This window comes from Coffea eugenioides, unplaced genomic scaffold (genome assembly GCF_003713205.1).
Source record: "Coffea eugenioides isolate CCC68of unplaced genomic scaffold, Ceug_1.0 ScVebR1_566;HRSCAF=1264, whole genome shotgun sequence".
Classification (NCBI taxonomy): domain Eukaryota; kingdom Viridiplantae; phylum Streptophyta; class Magnoliopsida; order Gentianales; family Rubiaceae; genus Coffea; species Coffea eugenioides.
The window spans coordinates 1-22,498 of record NW_020864415.1 but is presented as its reverse complement, the minus strand read 5'-3'; the positions used below and the strand labels follow the sequence as shown (position 1 = coordinate 22,498).

Sequence of the window (22,498 nt, the reverse complement as noted above, 5' to 3'; positions counted from 1 at the left end):
GCCCAACTTCAACCGATCTTTTCTTGATGTTAGAGGCTGAACCAACTCATGTCTAAAACACGAAAGTTGTAGCCTTTTGAGTTATCTTTCTAATGCATCAAGAATCACCTCATTTGGATCTGTGTAGGCTGAGATATGACTGAAATACCCTTGCCTGCTCCATGCCTTGTTCCAGTTTCGACCAATAGCAATTGACTCTGTACTTCGGCCTTTTGACCTGGAAAACCTTCAAACTGGATTCAGATGTCTTCACCAAAGTTGTAGATCTATCTCTTATCTTCAAATGGGTTCAAGAATCATCCCAATCCGATCATTGTAGCTCACGTTATAGCCGAAATACTAAAATGTGTCAAAACTGTCAAAATACACAAAATCCAAGTAAAAAGTGATAAAAACCTCATTTAATCACTTCAAAGTATTTTTCACCAATTATAGCCAAAATGATTCATTTTCTTCCAATAATATAACTAAAGTGACTAAAAATAATATAAAATATCATACAATTATTACGTAAATTAGTCACTTATCAAACTCCCCCACACTTAAATCATTGCTTGTCCTCAAGCAATTCACACATAATCAAATGCAATGATTCAAGAGGTGAAACAATATATGCACTTTGTCCAATTTAATTCCTCAAGACTTGGAAAATAATCATTATGCAATTATTCAATTTACACTAAATACTCATAATATCAAGTAAAGGAAAGATAATTATACCCTAAATTCAACAAGTTAAACTTAATCTCTTACCCTAACCTAATTTCACAAATAAGCAAATCACATAGTCGATTTATAGCCTTCCTCCTCCTATAATCATCTTTTTTCTCAAAATTTTCCATCTAAGAGGGATTTATTCATACTAATTTTACTTAATTAGTGAGAATGCCTTTTTACGCGAAAATCGACACTTTTAGGTGAAGATTCCCGGTTACTCAACATTTCACTTATTCAAGTTGCAATGCATACTCTTAATTCAAGTACCTTTTTACGCGAAAATCGACATTTATAGATGCCAACCCCCGGTTACTCGGTACAAAAATCATTGGAGTAGAATAATTTTTTTCTTTCTTTTCTTCTCTTTCTTTTTTTTTTTTCTACTTTTTTTTTTCTTTTTCAGAAATAAAGGACAATAAATAGATATTCCCTCTTAGAAAATATATAAGAATAATCAAAGGAGGAATATAACTTTTATCGACTATATCAATCACTTACTTGCAAAATTAAGTAAAGAGAAGAAATCTCATTAAACATGTAAAATTATAGGCATAATTTTCCTCATTTTACCAAATATACTTTCTAAAATGTAAAAATTCTAATTGCGTAATAAACATTTCCAAGTTAAATGAGGACTAAACCTTCCAAAATACATATAACATTTCAACAATTGGAAGAATAAAACACTTAAGGTTGGAATACTTTGCCCTTTTTGAATGAAAATGCAAAAATTTGAAGAACTTTTGGGCCATAATGAAATATTGGAAAAGATTTTAGAAAAATTTTTACAGAGTTTCTCCTTATAAATGGATGAAAACTCCCTGCCAACAAACCCAATTTCAAGCAAATTATCCACATGGCAAATAATTCAAACACAATTCCAATATTTCTAAGCATTTCAATTCACAAAATATCATCACATAGCATTAGAATGCAAGTTCACATATTTCCTCCCCCACACTTAAACTTCACATTGTCCTCAATGTGAGAAAAGGAAAATAAAGAAAGAGTAAAAGAAAATACTCCCCTTATGACTTGCGCAATCCGAAACCATGTCCAAGTGATGAATTTCCAACCGTATTTGAGAAAGAATGGAAGTTCACTTATTGCACCCTGAAAAAGACAAAATCAAAACAAATAAATTTCTTAAAAATAAAAGGTTGCAATCAACAAAATCATGCAATTCAAGGAAAAAGGAAAAATGATCAAGCATGTGGAACCATACAATGTTCAAGGGATAAAAACATGACATGAGCTAATCTTTGCTAATCAAATATATGCATTAGTATCCAAAGCAAAGGGAAGCTAATTTCACACAAAAAATCCACAATCATGAACAAAATAAGTTCTATTTATACATTTTGTCATCAATGATCAATGATCGTGAAACGGATTCATCTTACGCTGGTTACTGTTCACAATCCGGCCAGAAATTGGAGGGATTCGTGGAGGGATTCTGGGCAAAATTTTTTTTTTTTTTTTTACTGTTGCATATCCGGCCACTTTCTGGCCGGATTTCCGGCCGGATTGTTGGCCGGATTTTCTACAGCGGATTTTTTTTTTTTTTTTTTTTTTTTTTTTTTTTTTTTTTTTTTACAATCCGGCCAGTTTTTGGCCGGATTTCAGGCCGGATTTTCGGCCGGATTCTGTCCAGAATGCTCGAAAAAATTTTCTTTTCTCCCCTGACTATCCGGCCTTCAATCCGGCCAACATTTGGCCGGATTTATGGCCGGATTTGCTGCAGAAAAAGCTGTTTTCTGCAGTTTTTCCTCCAAATTTGCTTGGCCAACCTTCCACATTCAACCTACTTCATGTTCTTTGAATAAAATTCAAATTTAACATGATCATGCATGAATATAACTTAAACATGAAACACTTTAAATGCATGAAATGCAGCAATTGAACATGAAAACTCCCTTTTTGCCTTAATATAAACACTTTTGCAATTGAGATCATTTGCATGAACTCTTGCCATTGCCACCTACAAAACACACAAAAACATCAATCGAACAACTAAAACTTACTAAAAACAAGCCAACATGAAGAAAAGTGGAGTTGAAAAGTGATCCAAGCCTTCGTTTTTAAAAGGATCCGAGGTCGTTTTTGAAAGGATCCGAGGTCGGATCATTGTGAGTGAGCTCGGATCAAGAAGTTCGAATTTTTTTCTGATTGCAGAAGTGGATCCGAGGCCTCGGATCCATTGAATCTGCACTTATTGCAGAATTTTTTTGCAATTTTCAGTTTGACCTCAATTCTTCAAAATACACCATAGATTATTTCTATGTCAAAATAAACCATTCACGCACATGTAAAATGATCTAAACATGCATTCTAAACCTCTTTAATGCAACAAAAACCACAATTACTGAATTTGAGGTGTTGAGATCTTTGATCAAACTTCGCCTTTTTCACCTCTTTTGGTCACTTTTCCAAAACCTACAAATGAAAAACAACAAAATTACTCAAACTTATGCTTTAAACATAAAATCACTCCAAAGTAACACCAACTTAAACAAGCATTGGGTTGCCTCCCAATAAGCGCTTCTTTAAAGTCAATAGCTTGACTATTTCACCTCATTTTTCAAGGAGGTTTAGTTAACGAATAATCCACCATTTTAGGCCTTGGTGGATCATTAAATGGTGACTTTATAGCCAAAGCCACATGATCTAATGATGTGAGAAATGAAAGTGACTTACCTATCCCAAGTGTTTCATAGATATTACCTTGAATATACACCACTTGAGAACTTACCAAAGGAAATGTCATGAGAGTATCTTGGGCAGGAATACCTTTAGAACCTATACTTTCACTGCACTCCTCAAGAGGGGTGAAAAATGAGTCATTAAAACTCACCTCTTGAGGCTCAAAGTTAGTTTCAAATGTATTATCATGTGAAATGGATATTTGCTCATTGAAATATAATTGAGATTCATCATTTTCATCCAAATGCAATCCATTTTCACATACAACATTTCCACCATTCATGCTAGGATCATTTTGCAAATTATTAGAACAAATAACTTCACACAATACATTCAATTGCTCATGTATATTACCAAAGTGAGAAGCTAATTCATCTATTCTTTCCTCAATCCTATCAAAACGGTCGGAAGTTGCATTTGCTAGCTTTTCTAAAGCTAACTCCCAAGATGGCTTAGAATCATTAGCTACTCTTTCTATTGCCAACTCCCAAGATGGTTTTGATTCATATTGGACACTTTCATGTTGGTAATCATAAAAATATGAATAATCACTATATGTACATTGATTATCCCAACCATAAGTAGGAGAATTGCTCCAATTAGCACTATATTGATCAAAACAAGGATTGTAATGCTCTAATTTATCATAATAATCCACATTTTGTGCTTGCATACATGTATTAGTAGCATGATAACTTCCACACAAGTCACAAATCACATGATAAGAATTAAAAGCATTAACATTCCTCCCTTGCTCAATTTCATGCATAATTGTGTCCATTTGAACTTGTAACATCATAACATCAAATTTAGCCTTTAAGCACCTTAAACCATCTTTAAAAGACATACATTCAGTAAATTCTTGATTACCTCTATTAAAGGAGCTTTGCACTTGGTAACCATCCATTACCAATCTTCCACTTCTCAAGCATTGTCCTCCAAATTGACCTACCCTCCTCATTACCTAAAATTGCTTTTAAACAACTTAAGAGCAAAATTAGTAAGAAGAATAGGTAATAAAATGCATACACACAAAAAAAATACTAAAATAACAGAAAATAACATTCACATTATAACTAATATTATGTCTAAACTAATAAAGTTGCTCTTCACACCGATATTGCCAAATCTTCCCCGGCAACGGCGCCAAAAACTTGACGTGCGCGGAGTATACATATACAATTAAACTCATCCTAATCAAGTTTTACATTTATAAACTCCTAAATACCCCACACGCGATTTATCGCAAGTATACGAATCGTGAGCGAGTATAGGGTATTAAGGGTCGATCCCACAAGGAAGATTGCAATTACCGGTACTACTAAAGCTTCTCTATTATTTAGACTATCAATGAATTATAACAAATTAAAACCTAATGAAATTATACAAAAAAATAGCAAATGAAAGCTCCTTGGGTTGTGGTATCCCTAACTACTCATGCAAGTGCTATATTTGGATCATTAATTACTACATCTAGGCTAGTTATGGTGTAATTTCCTTATGCATTTGAATCCTACTTTCGTAATGAATCAATTATACTTATAACTAATCCATACCTATTCTCATGGTTATGAAATTAGCTACAAGTTCATTTCCTCAATGAAATTACATGAAATGAATCACTAAAAACCACATAGATGCACCTCTACTTTCGTGAGTGTACTCCCTATGTTTAGCACTTCTTGAACTAGTGTTAAATCTCAATTTTCATTGCAGAAACAACACCTTAGATAATCACAATTAATGGTACCAGATTAATCATGATTTCAAGAGCTAAAGTGCTAAATAACTTGCTCAAATCATAGCAGTCAAATAACCAAATAATAAACACTAACAATTATAGAAAGTTCAACCAAACCCAAGGTATAAACTTTAGAAACACATAATGAACACAAAATCCAGAACTTGTATATTAACTAAATTTGGAATCAAATACAAAAGATAAAGATTTGGAAGGAATACAACCCTTGTCACATGAGCTTTCTTCCTTGCCTTCTTCATCCTCCATTTGCATCCTAATCTAGATAATAAACAAGAATGGAAAAACTACACTACTCTATACTAACCTAAACTAACACTAGGGAGATGAAAGAGCTACATTTCTGCAACTTCCAGCTTCTCCCGTAGCTCACTCTCTATTTTCTGCTATGAACTCCAATCTCTCCCCTTCTTGCAATGAATTTGGCTATTTTATGATGAAAGGTGGTCAAGAAATGAGGATTACATCTCCCTTTTACAGCTGGGAATGTTTCTCACATGTCTAGCATCCAATGTGAGTTGGTGGAGGTGAAATTGAGTTTTACGCGTACAGAGCAGCCTTTTCTGACCACAATCCGGCCAGGAATCCGGCCATAAATCCGGCCAAATTCAGGCCGGATTGCTACAGTAAATCTGGGCTGCTACAGTGATCCGAGCTGCTACAGTACCTCGGATCCGTATGGATCCGAGCTCGGATCCACTAACCCAGAAACAGCCGAGGGTTCGGATGAATAGTGGATCCGAGTGTGGATCACTTGCTCTGTTTTTTGCCCAACTTCAACCGATCTTTTCTTGATGTTAGAGGCTGAACCAACTCATGTCTAAAACACGAAAGTTGTAGCCTTTTGAGTTATCTTTCTAATGCATCAAGAATCACCTCATTTGGATCTGTGTAGGCTGAGATATGACTGAAATACCCTTGCCTGCTCCATGCCTTGTTCCAGTTTCGACCAATAGCAATTGACTCTGTACTTCGGCCTTTTGACCTGGAAAACCTTCAAACTGGATTCAGATGTCTTCACCAAAGTTGTAGATCTATCTCTTATCTTCAAATGGGTTCAAGAATCATCCCAATCCGATCATTGTAGCTCACGTTATAGCCGAAATACTAAAATGTGTCAAAACTGTCAAAATACACAAAATCCAAGTAAAAAGTGATAAAAACCTCATTTAATCACTTCAAAGTATTTTTCACCAATTATAGCCAAAATGATTCATTTTCTTCCAATAATATAACTAAAGTGACTAAAAATAATATAAAATATCATACAATTATTACGTAAATTAGTCACTTATCAAACTCCCCCACACTTAAATCATTGCTTGTCCTCAAGCAATTCACACATAATCAAATGCAATGATTCAAGAGGTGAAACAATATATGCACTTTGTCCAATTTAATTCCTCAAGACTTGGAAAATAATCATTATACAATTATTCAATTTACACTAAATACTCATAATATCAAGTAAAGGAAAGATAATTATACCCTAAATTCAACAAGTTAAACTTAATCTCTTACCCTAACTTAATTTTACAAATAAGCAAATCACATAGTCAATTTATAGCCTTCCTCCTCCTTATAATCATCTTTTTCTCAAAATTCTATAATTAAGAGGGATTTATTCACACAAATTTTACTTAAATAGTGAGAATGCCTTTTTACGCGAAAATCGACACTTTTAGGTGAAGATCCCCGGTTACTCAACATTTCACTTATTCAAGTTGCTAATGCATACTCTTAATTCAAGTACCTTTTTACACGAATGTCGACATTTGTAGATGCCAACCCCCGGTTACTCTGTACGAGAATCATTGGAGTAGAACAATTTTTATTTACTTTCTTTTCTTCTCTTTTTTTTCTACTTTTTTTTTCTTTTTCAGAAATAAAGGACAATAAATAGATATTCCCTCTTAGAAAATATATAAGAATAATCAAAGGAGGAATATAACCTTTATCGACTATATCAATCACTTACTTGCAAAATTAAGTAAAGAGAAGAAATCTCATTAAACATGTAAAATTATAGGCATAATTTTCCTCATTTTACCAAATATACTTTCTAAAATGTAAAAATTCTAATTGCGTAATAAACATTTCCAAGTTAAATGAGGACTAAACCTTCCAAAATACATATAACATTTCAACAATTGGAAGAATAAAACACTTAAGGTTGGAATACTTTGCCCTTTTTGAATGAAAATGCAAAAATTTGAAGAACTTTTGGGCCATAATGAAATATTGGAAAAGATTTTAGAAAAATTTTTACAGAGTTTCTCCTTATAAATGGATGAAAACTCCCTGCCAACAAACCCAATTTCAAGCAAATTATCCACATGGCAAATAATTCAAACACAATTCCAATATTTCTAAGCATTTCAATTCACAAAATATCATCACATAGCATTAGAATGCAAGTTCACATATTTCCTCCCCCACACTTAAACTTCACATTGTCCTCAATGTGAGAAAAGGAAAATAAAGAAAGAGTAAAAGAAAATACTCCCCTTATGACTTGCGCAATCCGAAACCATGTCCAAGTGATGAATTTCCAACCGTATTTGAGAAAGAATGGAAGTTCACTTATTGCACCCTGAAAAAGACAAAATCAAAACAAATAAATTTCTTAAAAATAAAAGGTTGCAATCAACAAAATCATGCAATTCAAGGAAAAAGGAAAAATGATCAAGCATGTGGAACCATACAATGTTCAAGGGATAAAAACATGACATGAGCTAATCTTTGCTAATCAAATATATGCATTAGTATCCAAAGCAAAGGGAAGCTAATTTCACACAAAAAATCCACAATCATGAACAAAATAAGTTCTATTTATACATTTTGTCATCAATGATCAATGATCGTGAAACGGATTCATCTTACGCTGGTTACTGTTCACAATCCGGCCAGAAATTGGAGGGATTCGTGGAGGGATTCTGGGCAAAATTTTTTTTTTTTTTTTTACTGTTGCATATCCGGCCACTTTCTGGCCGGATTTCCGGCCGGATTGTTGGCCGGATTTTCTACAGCGGATTTTTTTTTTTTTTTTTTTTTTTTTTTTTTTTTTTACAATCCGGCCAGTTTTTGGCCGGATTTCAGGCCGGATTTTCGGCCGGATATTAGGCAGTAGCTCCGAAAAAATTTTCTTTTCTCCCCTGACTATCCGGCCTTCAATCCGGCCAACATTTGGCCGGATTTATGGCCGGATATGCTGCAGAAAAAGCTGTTTCTCCAAATTTGCTTGGCCAACCTTCCACATTCAACCTACTTCATGTTCTTTGAATAAAATTCAAATTTAACATGATCATGCATGAATATAACTTAAACATGAAACACTTTAAATGCATGAAATGCAGCAATTGAACATGAAAACTCCCTTTTTGCCTTAATATAAACACTTTTGCAATTGAGATCATTTGCATGAACTCTTGCCATTGCCACCTACAAAACACACAAAAACATCAATCGAACAACTAAAACTTACTAAAAACAAGCCAACATGAAGAAAAGTCGAGTTGAAAAGTGATCCAAGCCTTCGTATTTGATAGGATCCGAGGTCGGATCATGATAATTGAGCTCGGATCAAGAAGCTCGAAATTTTTCTCTGATTGCAGAAGTGGATCCAAGGCCTCGGATCCATATGGATCCGAGCTCGGATCCATTGAATCTGCACTTATTGCAGAATTTTTGCAATTTTCAGTTTGACCTCAATTCTTCAAAATACACCCTAGATCATTTCTATGTCAAAATAAACCATTCACGCACATGTAAAATGATCTAAACATGCATTCTAAACCTCTTTAATGCAACAAAAACCACAATTACTGAATTTGAGGTGTTGAGATCTTTGATCAAACTTCGCCTTTTTCACCTCTTATTGGTCACTTTTCCAACCTACAAATGAAAAAACAAAAAAAGTTACTCAAACTTATGCTTGTAAACATAAAATCACTCCAAAGTAACACCAACTTTACAAGCATTGGGTGCCTCCCAATAAGCGCCTTCTTTAAAGTCAAATAGCTATTGACTATTTCACTCATTTTCAAGGAGGGTTTAGTTTAACGGAATAATCCACCATTTTAGGTTGGTTGGATCATTAAATGGTGACTTATAGCCAAAGCCACATATCTAATGATGTGAGAAATGAAAGTGACTTACTATCCAGTGTTTTATAGATATTACCTTGAAACATACACCACTTTGAGAACTTTACCAAAGGAAATGTCATGAAGAGTATCTTGGGCAGGAATACCTTTAGAACCTATTTATTTTTCCCAACTTTTTTGGGCCAAACCTTTCCCTCCCAAAAAAAGGGAAAGGGGGGTTTGGGGGAAAATGAGTCATTAAAACTCACCTCTTGAGGCTCAAAGTTAGTTTCAAATGTATTATCATGTGAAATGGATATTTGCTCATTGAAATATAATTGAGATTCATCATTTTCATCCAAATGCAATCCATTTTCACATACAATATTTCCACCATTCATGCTAGGATCATTTTGCAAATTATTAGAACAAATAACTTCACACAATACATTCAATTGCTCATGTATATTACCAAAGTGAGAAGCTAATTCATCTATTCTTTCCTCAATCCTATCAAAACGGTCGGAAGTTGCATTTGCTAGCTTTTCTAAAGCTAACTCCCAAGATGGCTTAGAATAATTAGCTACTCTTTTCTATTGCCAACTCCCAAGATGGTTTTGATTCATATTGGCACTTTCAGTGTGGTAATCATAAAAATATGAAATAACACATATATGTACATGATTATCCAACCATAGTAGGCGAGAATTGCTCCCAATAGCACTATATTGATCAAACAAGGATTGTATGCTCTAATTGTATCATTAAATAATCCATTTTGTGCTTGCATACATGTATTAGTAGCATGATAACTTCCACACAAGTCACAAATCACATGATAAGAATTAAAAGCATTAACATTCCTCCCTTGCTCAATTTCATGCATAATTGTGTCCATTTGAACTTGTAACATCATAACATCAAATTTAGCCTTTAAGCACCTTAAACCATCTTCAAAAGACATACATTCAGTAAATTCTTGATTACCTCTATTAAAGGAGCTTTGCACTTGGTAACCATCCATTACCAATCTTCCACTTCTCAAGCATTGTCCTCCAAATTGACCTACCCTCCTCATTACCTAAAATTGCTTTTAAACAACTTAAGAGCAAAATTAGTAAGAAGAATAGGTAATAAAATGCATACACACAAAAAAAATACTAAAATAACAGAAAATAACATTCACATTATAACTAATATTATGACTAAACTAATAAAGTTGACTCTTCACACCGATATTGCCAAATCTTCCCGGCAACGGCGCCAAAAAACTTGCACTGCGCGGAGTATACATATACAATTAAACTCATCTAATCAAGTGTTTACATTTTAACTCCTGATACCCCACACGCGATTTATCGCAAGTATACGAATCCGTGAGCGAGTTTATAGGGTATAAGGTTCGATCCACAAGGAAGTTGCAATTACCGGGTACTTACTAAAGCTTCATCTATTATTTTAGACTTCAATGAATTATAACAAATTAAAACTAATGAAATATATTAAAAAAATAGGCAAAATGAAAGCTCCTTGGGTTGTGTATCCCTAACTACTCATGCAAGTGCTATATTTTGGATCATTAATGTACTACATCTGGCTAGTTATGGTGTAATTTCCTTATGCATTTGAATCCTACTTTCGTAGTGAATCAATTATACTTATAACTAATCCATACCTATTCTATGGTTATGAATTAGCTTACAAGTTTCATTTCCTCAATGATTACATGAAATGAATCACTATAAAAACCACATAGATGCACCTCTACTTTCGGTGAGTGTACTCCCTATGTTTAGCACTTCTTGAACTAGTGTTAAATCTCAATTTTCATTTCGCGAAAACACACCTGTAGATAATCACAATTATGGTATACCAGATTAATCATGATTTCAAGAGCTAAAGTACTAAATAACTTGCTCAAATCATAGCAGTCAAATAACCAAATAATAAACACTAACAATTATAGAAAGTTCAACCAAACCCAAGGTATAAACTTTAGAAACACATAATGAACACAAAATCCAGAACTTGTATATTAACTAAATTTGGAATCAAATACAAAAGATAAAGATTTGGAAGGAATACAACCCTTGTCACATGAGCTTTCTTCCTTGCCTTCTTCATCCTCCATTTGCATCCTAATCTAGATAATAAACAAGAATGGAAAAACTACACTACTCTATACTAAGCTAAACTAACACTAGGGAGATGAAAGAGCTACATTTCTGCAACTTCCAGCTTCTCCCGTAGCTCACTCTCTATTTTCTGCTATGAACTCCAATCTCTCCCCTTCTTGCAATGAATTTGGCTATTTTATGATGAAAGGTGGTCAAGAAATGAGGATTACATCTCCCTTTTACAGCTGGGAATGTTTCTCACATGTCTAGCATCCAATGTGAGTTGGTGGAGGTGAAATTGAGTTTTACGCGTACAGAGCAGCCTTTTCTGACCACAATCCGGCCAGGAATCCGGCCATAAATCCGGCCAAATTCAGGCCGGATTGCTACAGTAAATCTGGGCTGCTACAGTGATCCGAGCTGCTACAGTACCTCGGATCCACTAACCCAGAAACAGCCGAGGGTTCGGATGAATAGTGGATCCGAGTGTGGATCACTTGCTCTGTTTTTTTGCCCAACTTCAACCGATCTTTTCTTGATGTTAGAGGCTGAACCAACTCATGTCTAAAACACGAAAGTTGTAGCCTTTTGAGTTATCTTTCTAATGCATCAAGAATCACCTCATTTGGATCTGTGTAGGCTGAGATATGACTGAAATACCCTTGCCTGCTCCATGCCTTGTTCCAGTTTCGACCAATAGCAATTGACTCTGTACTTCGGCCTTTTGACCTGGAAAACCTTCAAACTGGATTCAGATGTCTTCACCAAAGTTGTAGATCTATCTCTTATCTTCAAATGGGTTCAAGAATCATCCCAATCCGATCATTGTAGCTCACGTTATAGCCGAAATACTAAAATGTGTCAAAACTGTCAAAATACACAAAATCCAAGTAAAAAGTGATAAAAACCTCATTTAATCACTTCAAAGTATTTTTCACCAATTATAGCCAAAATGATTCATTTTCTTCCAATAATATAACTAAAGTGACTAAAAATAATATAAAATATCATACAATTATTACGTAAATTAGTCACTTATCAAACTACCCCACACTTAAATCATTGCTTGTCCTCAAGCAATTCACACATAATCAAATGGCAATGATTCAAGAGGTAAACAATATATGCACTTTCTGTCCAATTTAATTCCTCAAGACTTGGAAAATAATCAGTATGCAATTATTCAAGTTACACTAAATACTCATAATATCAAGTAAAGCGAAAGATAATTATACCCTAAAATTAACAAGTTAAAACTTAATCTCTTACCCTAACTTAATTTTACAAATAAGCAAATCACATAGTCAATTTATAGCCTTCCTCCTCCTTATAATCATCTTTTTCTCAAAATTCTATAATTAAGAGGGATTTATTCACACAAATTTTACTTAAATAGTGAGAATGCCTTTTTACGCGAAAATCGACACTTTTAGGTGAAGATCCCCGATTACTCAACATTTCACTTATTCAAGTTGCTAATGCATACTCTTAATTCAAGTACCTTTTTACGCGAATGTCGACATTTGTAGATGCCAACCCCCGGTTACTCGGTACGAGAATCATTGGAGTAGAACAATTTTTATTTACTTTCTTTTCTTTTCTCTTTTTTTTTCTTTTTTTTCTACTTTTTTTTTCTTTTTCGGAAATAAAGGACAATAAATAGATATTCCCTCTTAGAAAATATATAAGAATAATCAAAGGAGGAATATAACCTTTATCGACTATATCAATCACTTACTTGCAAAATTAAGTAAAGAGAAGAAATCTCATTAAACATGTAAAATTATAGGCATAATTTTCCTCATTTTACCAAATATACTTTCTAAAATGTAAAAATTCTAATTGCGTAATAAACATTTCCAAGTTAAATGAAGACTAAACCTTCCAAAATACATATAACATTTCAACAATTGGAAGAATTAAATACTTAAGGTTGGAACAAATTAGCCCTTTTTGAATGAAAATGCAAAAATTTGAAGAACTTTTGGGCTATAGTGAAATATTGGAAAAGATTTTAGAAAATTTTTTACAGAGTTTCTCCTTATAAATGGATGAAAACTCCCTGCCAACAAACCCAATTTCAAGCAATTATCCACATGGCAAATAATTCAAACACAATTCCAACATTTCTAAGGATTTAAATCCACAAAATATCATCACCTAGCAAGTAAATGCAAGTTCAATATTTTCCTCCCCCACACTTAAACTTCACATTGTCCTCAATGTGAGAAAAGGAAAATAAATAAAGAGTAAAAGAAAATACTCCCCTCATGACTTGCGCGATCCAAATCCATGGCAATGTGATGAATTTCCAACCGTATTTGAGAAAGAATGGAGAGTTCACTTATTGCACCCTGAAAAAGACAAAATCAAAACAAATAAATTTCTTAAAAATAAACGGTTGCAATCAACAAGAAGTAAACATGCAAGTCAAGGAAAAAGGAAAAATGATCGAGCATGTGGAACCATACAATGTTCATGGGATAAAAACATGAAATGAGCTAATCTTTGCTAATGAAATATATGCATTAGTATCCAAAGCAAAGGGAAGCTAATTTCACACAAAAAATCCACAATCATGAACAAAATAAGTTCCATTTATACATTTTGTCATCAATGATTAAATCCCTTCAAGTACAAAAGTAATCTCAAAATGGAGGCAAACACACCAAACCAAAATATAAATGACCTTCATGAGAATTCATGAAATACTAAAAACTATTGAACCACAAAAATTGTAAGTGCATTTATGAATTTCATCAATTAAGGTCATCTTCAATTCACCTCTTCTTTTAGAATTACCTAAGAATTCACAAAATCATTCAATCAAGCACCTTTTCATTCATTAGATAATCTAAATTACTCACATGAATATCAAAAACTCCCACTAAGCTAATTAAAATGCTACATTTGGCTACTTAATATGCAACTTCGTTACCAAGCCAAATTAAGCATAAAACTAGCAAGAATTCACCAAATAAATACAATAAATGCAAATCACAAAATATATTTATCACTAACAATCACCAATAGCATCAATAAGCTCAAATAAATACACCTAACTTCACATATTAAAAATTGCCTAAAAATAGAAAATATTCATTCATGGCAAAATTCAAATAACAAAGTTAGGTGAAGAATTGTTACCTCAAGGTGGTTTGGTGATGTTTAGAGATGAATATGATGTGAAAACCCCCAAGAAACTTACTCCAATATGACCTCAATTGAGTGATTCAAGAAAGTACAACCCTAACTATTGGTAAGGTTGAATCCACTTTAGAGTTGTTTTTGAAAGAATATGTACTATGAAATTCGCTCTAAAAGATGGGAGAAAGTGATTTGGTGAAGGTTATTTGAAGATTAAATGGTGAAAAGTGGTGTTTTAGTGAGTGGTGTGTGTTTGAGGTGTGAGTGTGTGTGTAGGTTGAAGAAGAAGGGAGAAAAATTGTGAGGAATCCGTGAAACGGATTCATCTTACGCTGGTTACTGTTCACAATCCGGCCAGAAATTGGAGGGATTCGTGGAGGGATTGTTGGAGGGATTCTGGGCAAAAATTTTTTTTTTTTTTTTTTTTTTTTTTTACTGTTACATATCCGGCCACTTTTTCTGGCCGAATTTACGGCCGCGATTTTTGGCCGGATTTGCTACAGTGGATTTTTTTTTTTTTTTTTTTTTTTTTTACAATCCGGCCAGTTTTTGGCCGGATTTCAGGCCGGATTTTCGGCCGGATATTAGGCAGTAGCTCCGAAAAAATTTTCTTTTCTCCCCTGACTATCCGGCCTTCAATCCGGCCAACATTTGGCCGGATTTATGGCCGGATTTGCTGCAGAAAAAGCTGTTTTCTGCAGTTTTTCCTCCAAATTTGCTTGGCCAACCTTCCACATTCAACCTACTTCATGTTCTTTGAATAAAATTCAAATTTAACATGATCATGCATGAATATAACTTAAACATGAAACACTTTAAATGCATGAAATGCAGCAATTGAACATGAAAACTCCCTTTTTGCCTTAATATAAACACCTTTGCAATTGAGATCATTTGCATGAACTCTTGCCATTGCCACCTACAAAACACACAAAAACATTAATCGAACAACTAAAACTTACTAAAAACAAGCCAACATGAAGAAAAGTGGAGTTGAAAAGTGATCCAAGCCTTCGTTTTTAAAAGGATCCGAGGTCGTTTTTGAAAGGATCCGAGGTCGGATCATTGTGAGTGAGCTCGGATCAAGAAGTTCGAATTTTTTTCTGATTGCAGAAGTGGATCCGAGGCCTCGGATCCATATGGATCCGAGCTCGGATCCATTGAATCTGCACTTATTGCAGAATTTTTGCAATTTTCAGTTTGACCCCAATTATTCAAAATACACCCTAGATCATTTCTATGTCAAAATAAACCATTCACGCACATGTAAAATGATCTAAACATGCATTCTAAACCTCTTTAATGCAACAAAAACCACAATTACTGAATTTGAGGTGTTGAGATCTTTGATCAAACTTCGCCTTTTTCACCTCATTTGGTCACTTTTGCATCTTTTTCCAAAACCTACAAATGAAAAATAACAAAATAACTCAAACTCATACTTTAAACATAAAATCACTCCAAAGTAACATGAACTTAAACAAACATTGGGTTGCCTCCCAATAAGCGCTTCTTTAAAGTCAATAGCTTGACTATTTCTCCTCATTTTTTCAAGGAGGCTTTGTTAGCGAATAATCCACAATTTTTTGTCGTGGTGGATCATTAAATGGTGACTTTATAGCAAAAGCCACATGATCTAATGATGTGAGAGATGGAAGTGACTTACATATTCCAAGTGTTTCATAGATATTACCTTGAACATGCACCACTTGAGAACTTACCAAAGGAAATGTCATGAGAGTATCTTGGGCAGGAATACCTTTAGAACCTATACTTTCAATGCACTCCTCAAGAGGGGTGAAAAATGAGTCATTAAAACTCACCTCTTGAGGTTCAAAGTTAGTTCCAAAGATATTATCATGTGAAATGGACATTTGCTCATTGAAACACAATTGAGATTCATCATTTTCATCAAAATGCAACCCATTTTCACATACAACATTCCCACCATTCATGCTAGGATCATTTTGTACATTATTAGAGGAAATAACTTCACACAATGCACTCAATTGCTCATGTATTCTACCAAAGTGAGAAGCTAATTCATCTATTCTTTCTTCAATCCTATCAAAACGATCGGAAGTTGCATTTGCTAGCTTTTCTAAAGCTAACTCCCAAGATGGCTTAGAATCATTAGCTACTCTTTCTATTGCCAACTCCCAAGATGATTTTGATTCATATTGGACACTTTCAGGTTGGTGATCATAAAAATATGAATTATCACTATAAGTACATTGATTATTCCAACCATAAGCAGGAGAATTGCTCCAATTAGCACTATATTGATCAAAACAAGGATTGTAATGCTCTAATTTATCATAATAATCCACATTTTGTGCTTGCATACATGTATTAGTAGCATGATAACCTCCACACAAGTCACAAATCACATGATAAGAATTAAAAACATTAACATTCCTCCTCTGCTCAATTTCATGCATCATGGTGTCCATTTGAACTTGTAACTTAATTACATCAAATTTTGCCTTTAAGCACCTTAAACCATCTTCAAAAGACATACATTCAGTAAATTCTTGGTTACCTCTGTTGAAGGAGCTTTGCACTTGATAACCATCCATTGCCAATCTTCCACTTCTCAAGCATTGTCCTCCAAATTGACCTATCCTTCTCATCACCTAAAATTGCCTTTAAACAACTTAAGAGCAAAATTAGTAAGAAGAATAGGTGATAAAACACATACACATATAAAACACAGAAAATAACATTCACAGTATAACTAATAATATGTCTAAACTAATAAAGTTGCTCTTCACACCGATATTGCCAAATCTTCCCCGGCAACGGCGCCAAAAACTTGACGGGTATTTTACATACGTGCAAGCTAAAAAATACCGAATTACACCCGTTCACTGCAAGTATACAGATCAACTAGTAGTTTAGGGTATATATCGGGTCGATCCCACAAGGAAGAGTGAACAATTACCGGTATTACTAAAGCTTCTCTATTATTTAGACTATCAATGAATTATAACAAATTAAAACCTACTGAAATTATACAAGAAAATAACAAATGAAAGCTCCTTAGGTTGTGGTATCCCTAACTACTCATGCAAGTGCTATATTTGGATCATTAATTACTACATCTAGGCTAGTTATGGTGTAATTTCCTAATGCATTTGAATCCTACTTTCGTAGTGAATCAATTATACTTATAACTAATCCATACCTATTCTCATGGTTATGAAATTAGCTACAAGTTCATTTCTTCAATGAAATTACATGAAATGAATCACTAAAAACCACATAGATGCACCTCTACTTTCGTGAGTGTACTCCCTATGTTTAGCACTTCTTGAACTAGTGTTAAATCTCAATTTCCATTGCAGAAACAACACCTTAGATAATCACAATCAATGGTACCAGATTAATCATGATTTAAGAAGCCAAAGTGCTAAATAACTTGCTCAAATCATAGCAGTCAAATAACCAAATAATAAACACTAACAATTATAGAAAGTTCAACCAAACCCAAGGTATAAACTTTAGAAACACATAATGAACACAAAATCCAGAACTTGTATATTAACTAAACTTGGAATCAAATACAAAAGATAAAGAGTTTGGAAGGAATACAACCCTTGTCACATGAGCTTTCTTCCTTGCCTTCTTCATCCTCCATCTTCATCCTAATCTAGATAATAAACAAGAAAGGATGAACTACTAGCTAAACTAAACTAACCTACTGCTAAGAAGATGAAAGAACTACATTGTTGCAGACCAAGTTTCTCCCGTATCTCTCTCTATTTTTCTGCTATGGACTCCCATCTCTTCCCTCTCTATGATCTCCTCCCTTTGTTGCAATGCATTTGGCTATTTAATGATGAAAGGTGGTCAAGGAATGAAGCTTTACACTTTCTCCTTACAGCTGGTAATGTTTCTCACATGTCTAGCATCACATGTGAGTTGGTGGAGGTGAAATTGAGTTTTCCGCGTAAAAAGCAGCCTTCTCTGACCACAATCCGGCCAGGAATCCGGCCACAAATCCGGCCAAATTCCGGCCGGATTGCTACAGTGACCATTTGGTCACTTCTGGTTCAATTTCCAGCTCTGCTCCGATTTTGCATCAACTTCCACTGAACTTTTCTTGATGATAAAAGCTGATTTAGCTCTTTACCAAAACATGAAACTTGTAGCCCTTTGAGTTAGCTTTCCAATGCATCAAGAATCACCTCATTTGGATCTGTGTAGGCTGAGAAATGACCGAAATACCCTTACCTGCTCATTGCCCTGTTCCAGTTTCGACCAGTAGAAATTTGCTATTGTAATTCGGTATTTTGACCTAGAAAACCTTTAAACTGGATTTAGATGTCTTCACCAAAGTTGTAGATATATCTCTTATCTTCAAATGGGTTCAAGAATCATCTCAATCCGATCATTGTAGCTCAAGTTATAGCCGAAATACGAAAATGTGTCAAAACTGTCAAAATACACAAAATCCAAGTAAAAAGTGATAAAAACCTCATTTAATTGAACAAAAGCATTTTATACCAATTATAGCCAAAATAAATCATTTTCTTCCAATAATATACCCAAAGTGACTAAAAATAATATAAAATATCATACAATTATTACGTAAATTAGTCACTTATCAAGTAGCATGGTGGGCTACATGCATTAAACTTCCTCAACATTACTATCAGTTGAATTTTACACGCCAACTTTTTAAGTAGACACTTAAACCATGCTTGATTTTTTTTTTTAGAGAAAAATACATTCCCTAGCTTAATTTTGTTTATATTTCTTTTCTCCTTATTTATCATTTCTTTTTTTTTCCTTGTCTCCTTCATTCCTTTCCTTTGCTTTTTTTTTTTCTCGCTTTTCTCAGGTTACCTAATTGTTCCTTTTCCAGTTATTATTTGTAAACTTGTCACATTTTGTTAAACTTTCTTTTATTTAATAGTATTATTTTTCTTGTAATATGTATATTTGCTTGTTTTTACTATCACTAATACATGGTAGACAACATAGCATATGCTTGTTACGGTAATTAATATGCAAATTTAGTCTAGACACCTAATAATTTAGATACATTAAGAAAACCAAAACTTATATTTTGTCATTATATAACAAGAGAAAACAAATAGATAACCAACTACTATATATTATTATTTTATATTTTTACCTATTCAAAGGGTAAAAGAATATAGAAAAATTTCTGGAAAGGTAATCAATGTAGAAGGGGTACTTCCATAAAAAATAACAAGTAGGGTTTTAACTGCCAAATAGAAAAGTCTAAGGGGTAGAATGCTAATGGGGATAAGGTTGACAGCAGTTGAAAAAAAAATAAAAAAATAAGGTTGATAGCAGTTTTGTCCATTTAACCGTAAAACAACACATGTACTTAACTTCGAAGGGAACAAATATGTTACAATGACAGGGTTTGAGCTGTTTCTGTCTACTATTTAGTTTCTATAATTCTGAATTTTTGAAGAAACTTAACTAGACCAATTTGACGATCTCAATGAAGAAAGATTTGACTGACTGTTTCAGGGATATGAAATGTGTGCCAAAGAAATTGAAACGTTAAAGGAAGAAGTGAGCAGGCTTTTGGCAATTGAAAAACCCATGATGGAGAAATTCAATCTTATAGATAATATAGAACGACTTGGCATCTCGTATCACTTTGGCGACAAGATTGAAGACCAACTACAAGAATATTATGATGCTTACACCAACTTTGAGAAGCATGCAGAGTGTGATTTATCGATTGCAGCACTTCAATTCAGACTGTTCAGGCAACATGGTTTCAATATATCTTGTGGTACACTACTTTCTTGCTAAATTGACTGCTTCAAAATTGTGACTAGGCTATGTACAAAAAATAATTTTTCTAACTATTATTGGCTAAATAAATTCCATCCAGGCATCTTTGATGGGTTCCTTGATGCTAATGGTAAGTTTAAGGAATCTTTATGCAATGACATAAAGGGTCTCCTAAGTCTTTATGAAGCTGCTCATGTCAGAACACATGGTGATAAAATTTTAGAAGAAGCCCTTTTTTTCACAACTACTCATCTGACACGGGAAATTCCCAATGTGGGTTCTACTCTTGCAAAAAAAGTGAAACATGCCCTTGAGCAGCCATTGCATAAGGGCATCCCAAGATATGAGGCTTATTGTTATATCTCCATGTATGAAGAAGATGAGTCTAGTAACAGGTTGCTGCTAAGGCTTGCCAAATTGGATTACCACTTGTTGCACATGTTGTATAAAGAAGACCTTTCTGAGATAATCAGGTACTTCCATTGAGGCACCAGCTCTCCAGTGGGCGGGTCTAAGATTTTGTTATCAACAATAACACCACAAGTATATAATACATGCTTTTTAGTGAAATTTTAGGTTCACTTGGAGTTTTGTAGGACAGTACAACACCAACAGTTTCTGAAACAACATTGTATTCATTTTATGTTCATTTGAAACCTTCAAATAACTATTTTCTTTGTAGATCGCATAAGCCCTAATTAAGAAAACTACCTTCATTTTAAGAATTACCACAATTTTACGAAACGCAAACTACTGAAAGAGTTAGCGGATTTAACACTCTTTTCCAATATTTTTCCTAACTGTCACATCAAATGCCTTTGTACATATTTCCATGTTTCTGCTTGACAGCTTCGTTAATGACCGTGCAAATTTCTGTTTTCATTTTTTGATTATATTCATGATAAAACAGGTGGGGGAAGGAATTGGACATCATATCGAAGGTTCCATACGCAAGGGACAGAATTGTGGAGTGCAACTTTTGGGCTGTTGGAACCTATTATGAACCTCATTATTCTCTTGCTCGAATGACTTTGACAAAAGCAACAGTCTTGGCTGGAATGATTGATGATACCTATGATGCGTATGGCACCCTAGATGAACTCAAAATTTTTACGGAAGCTGTAGAAAGGTATGCATATATCTACATCTCCTATGTAGTCATACTAATTAAGGATTTGCTCAAACTTGCTATGCATTGATGTCTTGTTAAACCTGCATGCTGCTAAGATGAAAAATTTATATTCCAGTCCAGAATAATCATAGTTTAGAAGATAAGGGGGAAAACATCACATGATAGGCTGTCCACGAATTCATTGAGATTGAATACGAGTGACGGGTATTTTACATACGTGCAAGCTAAAAAATACCGAATTACATCCGTTCACTGCAAGTATACAGATCAACTAGTAGTTTAGGGTATATATCGGGTCGATCCCACAAGGAAGAGTGAACAATTACCGGTATTACTAAAGTTATACAAGAAATTAACAAATAAAAGCTCCTTAGGTTGTGGTATCCCTAACTACTCATGCAAGTGTTATATTTGGATCATTGAATACTACATCTAGGCTAATTATGGTGTAATTTCCTAATACATTTGAATCCTACTTTCGTAGTGAATCAATTATACTTATAACTAATCCATACCTATTCTCATGGTTATGAAATTAGCTACAAGTTCATTTCTTCAGTGAAATTACATGAAATGAATCACTAAAAACCACATAGGTGCACCTCTACTTTCGTGAGTGTACTTCCTATGTTTAGCACTTCTTGAACTAATGTTAAATCTCAATTTTCATTGTAGAAATAACACCTTAGATAATCACAATTAATGGTACCAGATTAATCATGATTTAAAGAGTCAAAGTGCTAAATAACTTGCTCAAATCATAGCAATCAAATAACCAAATAATAAATACTAACAATCATAGAAAGTTCAACCAAACCCAAGGTATAAACTTTAAAGACACATATTAAATATAAAAGCCAGAACTTGTATATTAGTAAACTTGGAATCAAATACAAAGAATAAAGAGTTGGGAAAGGAAAAATAACCCTGTCACATGAGTCTTTCCCTTGCCTTCTTCAATTCCTTCTTCATATTTGCTAGCTAAATAAAACAGAAGGAGAACTACTACTTATACTAAACTAACTCTAACAATAAGAGAATGGAAAAGCTACAT

The 22,498-nt window shown here is 33.9% G+C and overlaps 1 protein-coding gene across 1 annotated transcript; it reads left to right on the top strand.

Moving 5' to 3' along the window:
* Positions 1-20,022: 20,022 nt before the first annotated feature.
* On the top strand, positions 20,023-21,441 carry LOC113758550 (viridiflorene synthase-like; the record flags this gene model as incomplete). Its single annotated transcript, XM_027301357.1, has 3 exons — positions 20,023-20,310; positions 20,413-20,785; positions 21,223-21,441. Coding segments are annotated over exons 1-3 (854 nt in total), but the record flags the coding sequence as incomplete, so codon positions are not given.
* Positions 21,442-22,498: the final 1,057 nt, after the last annotated feature.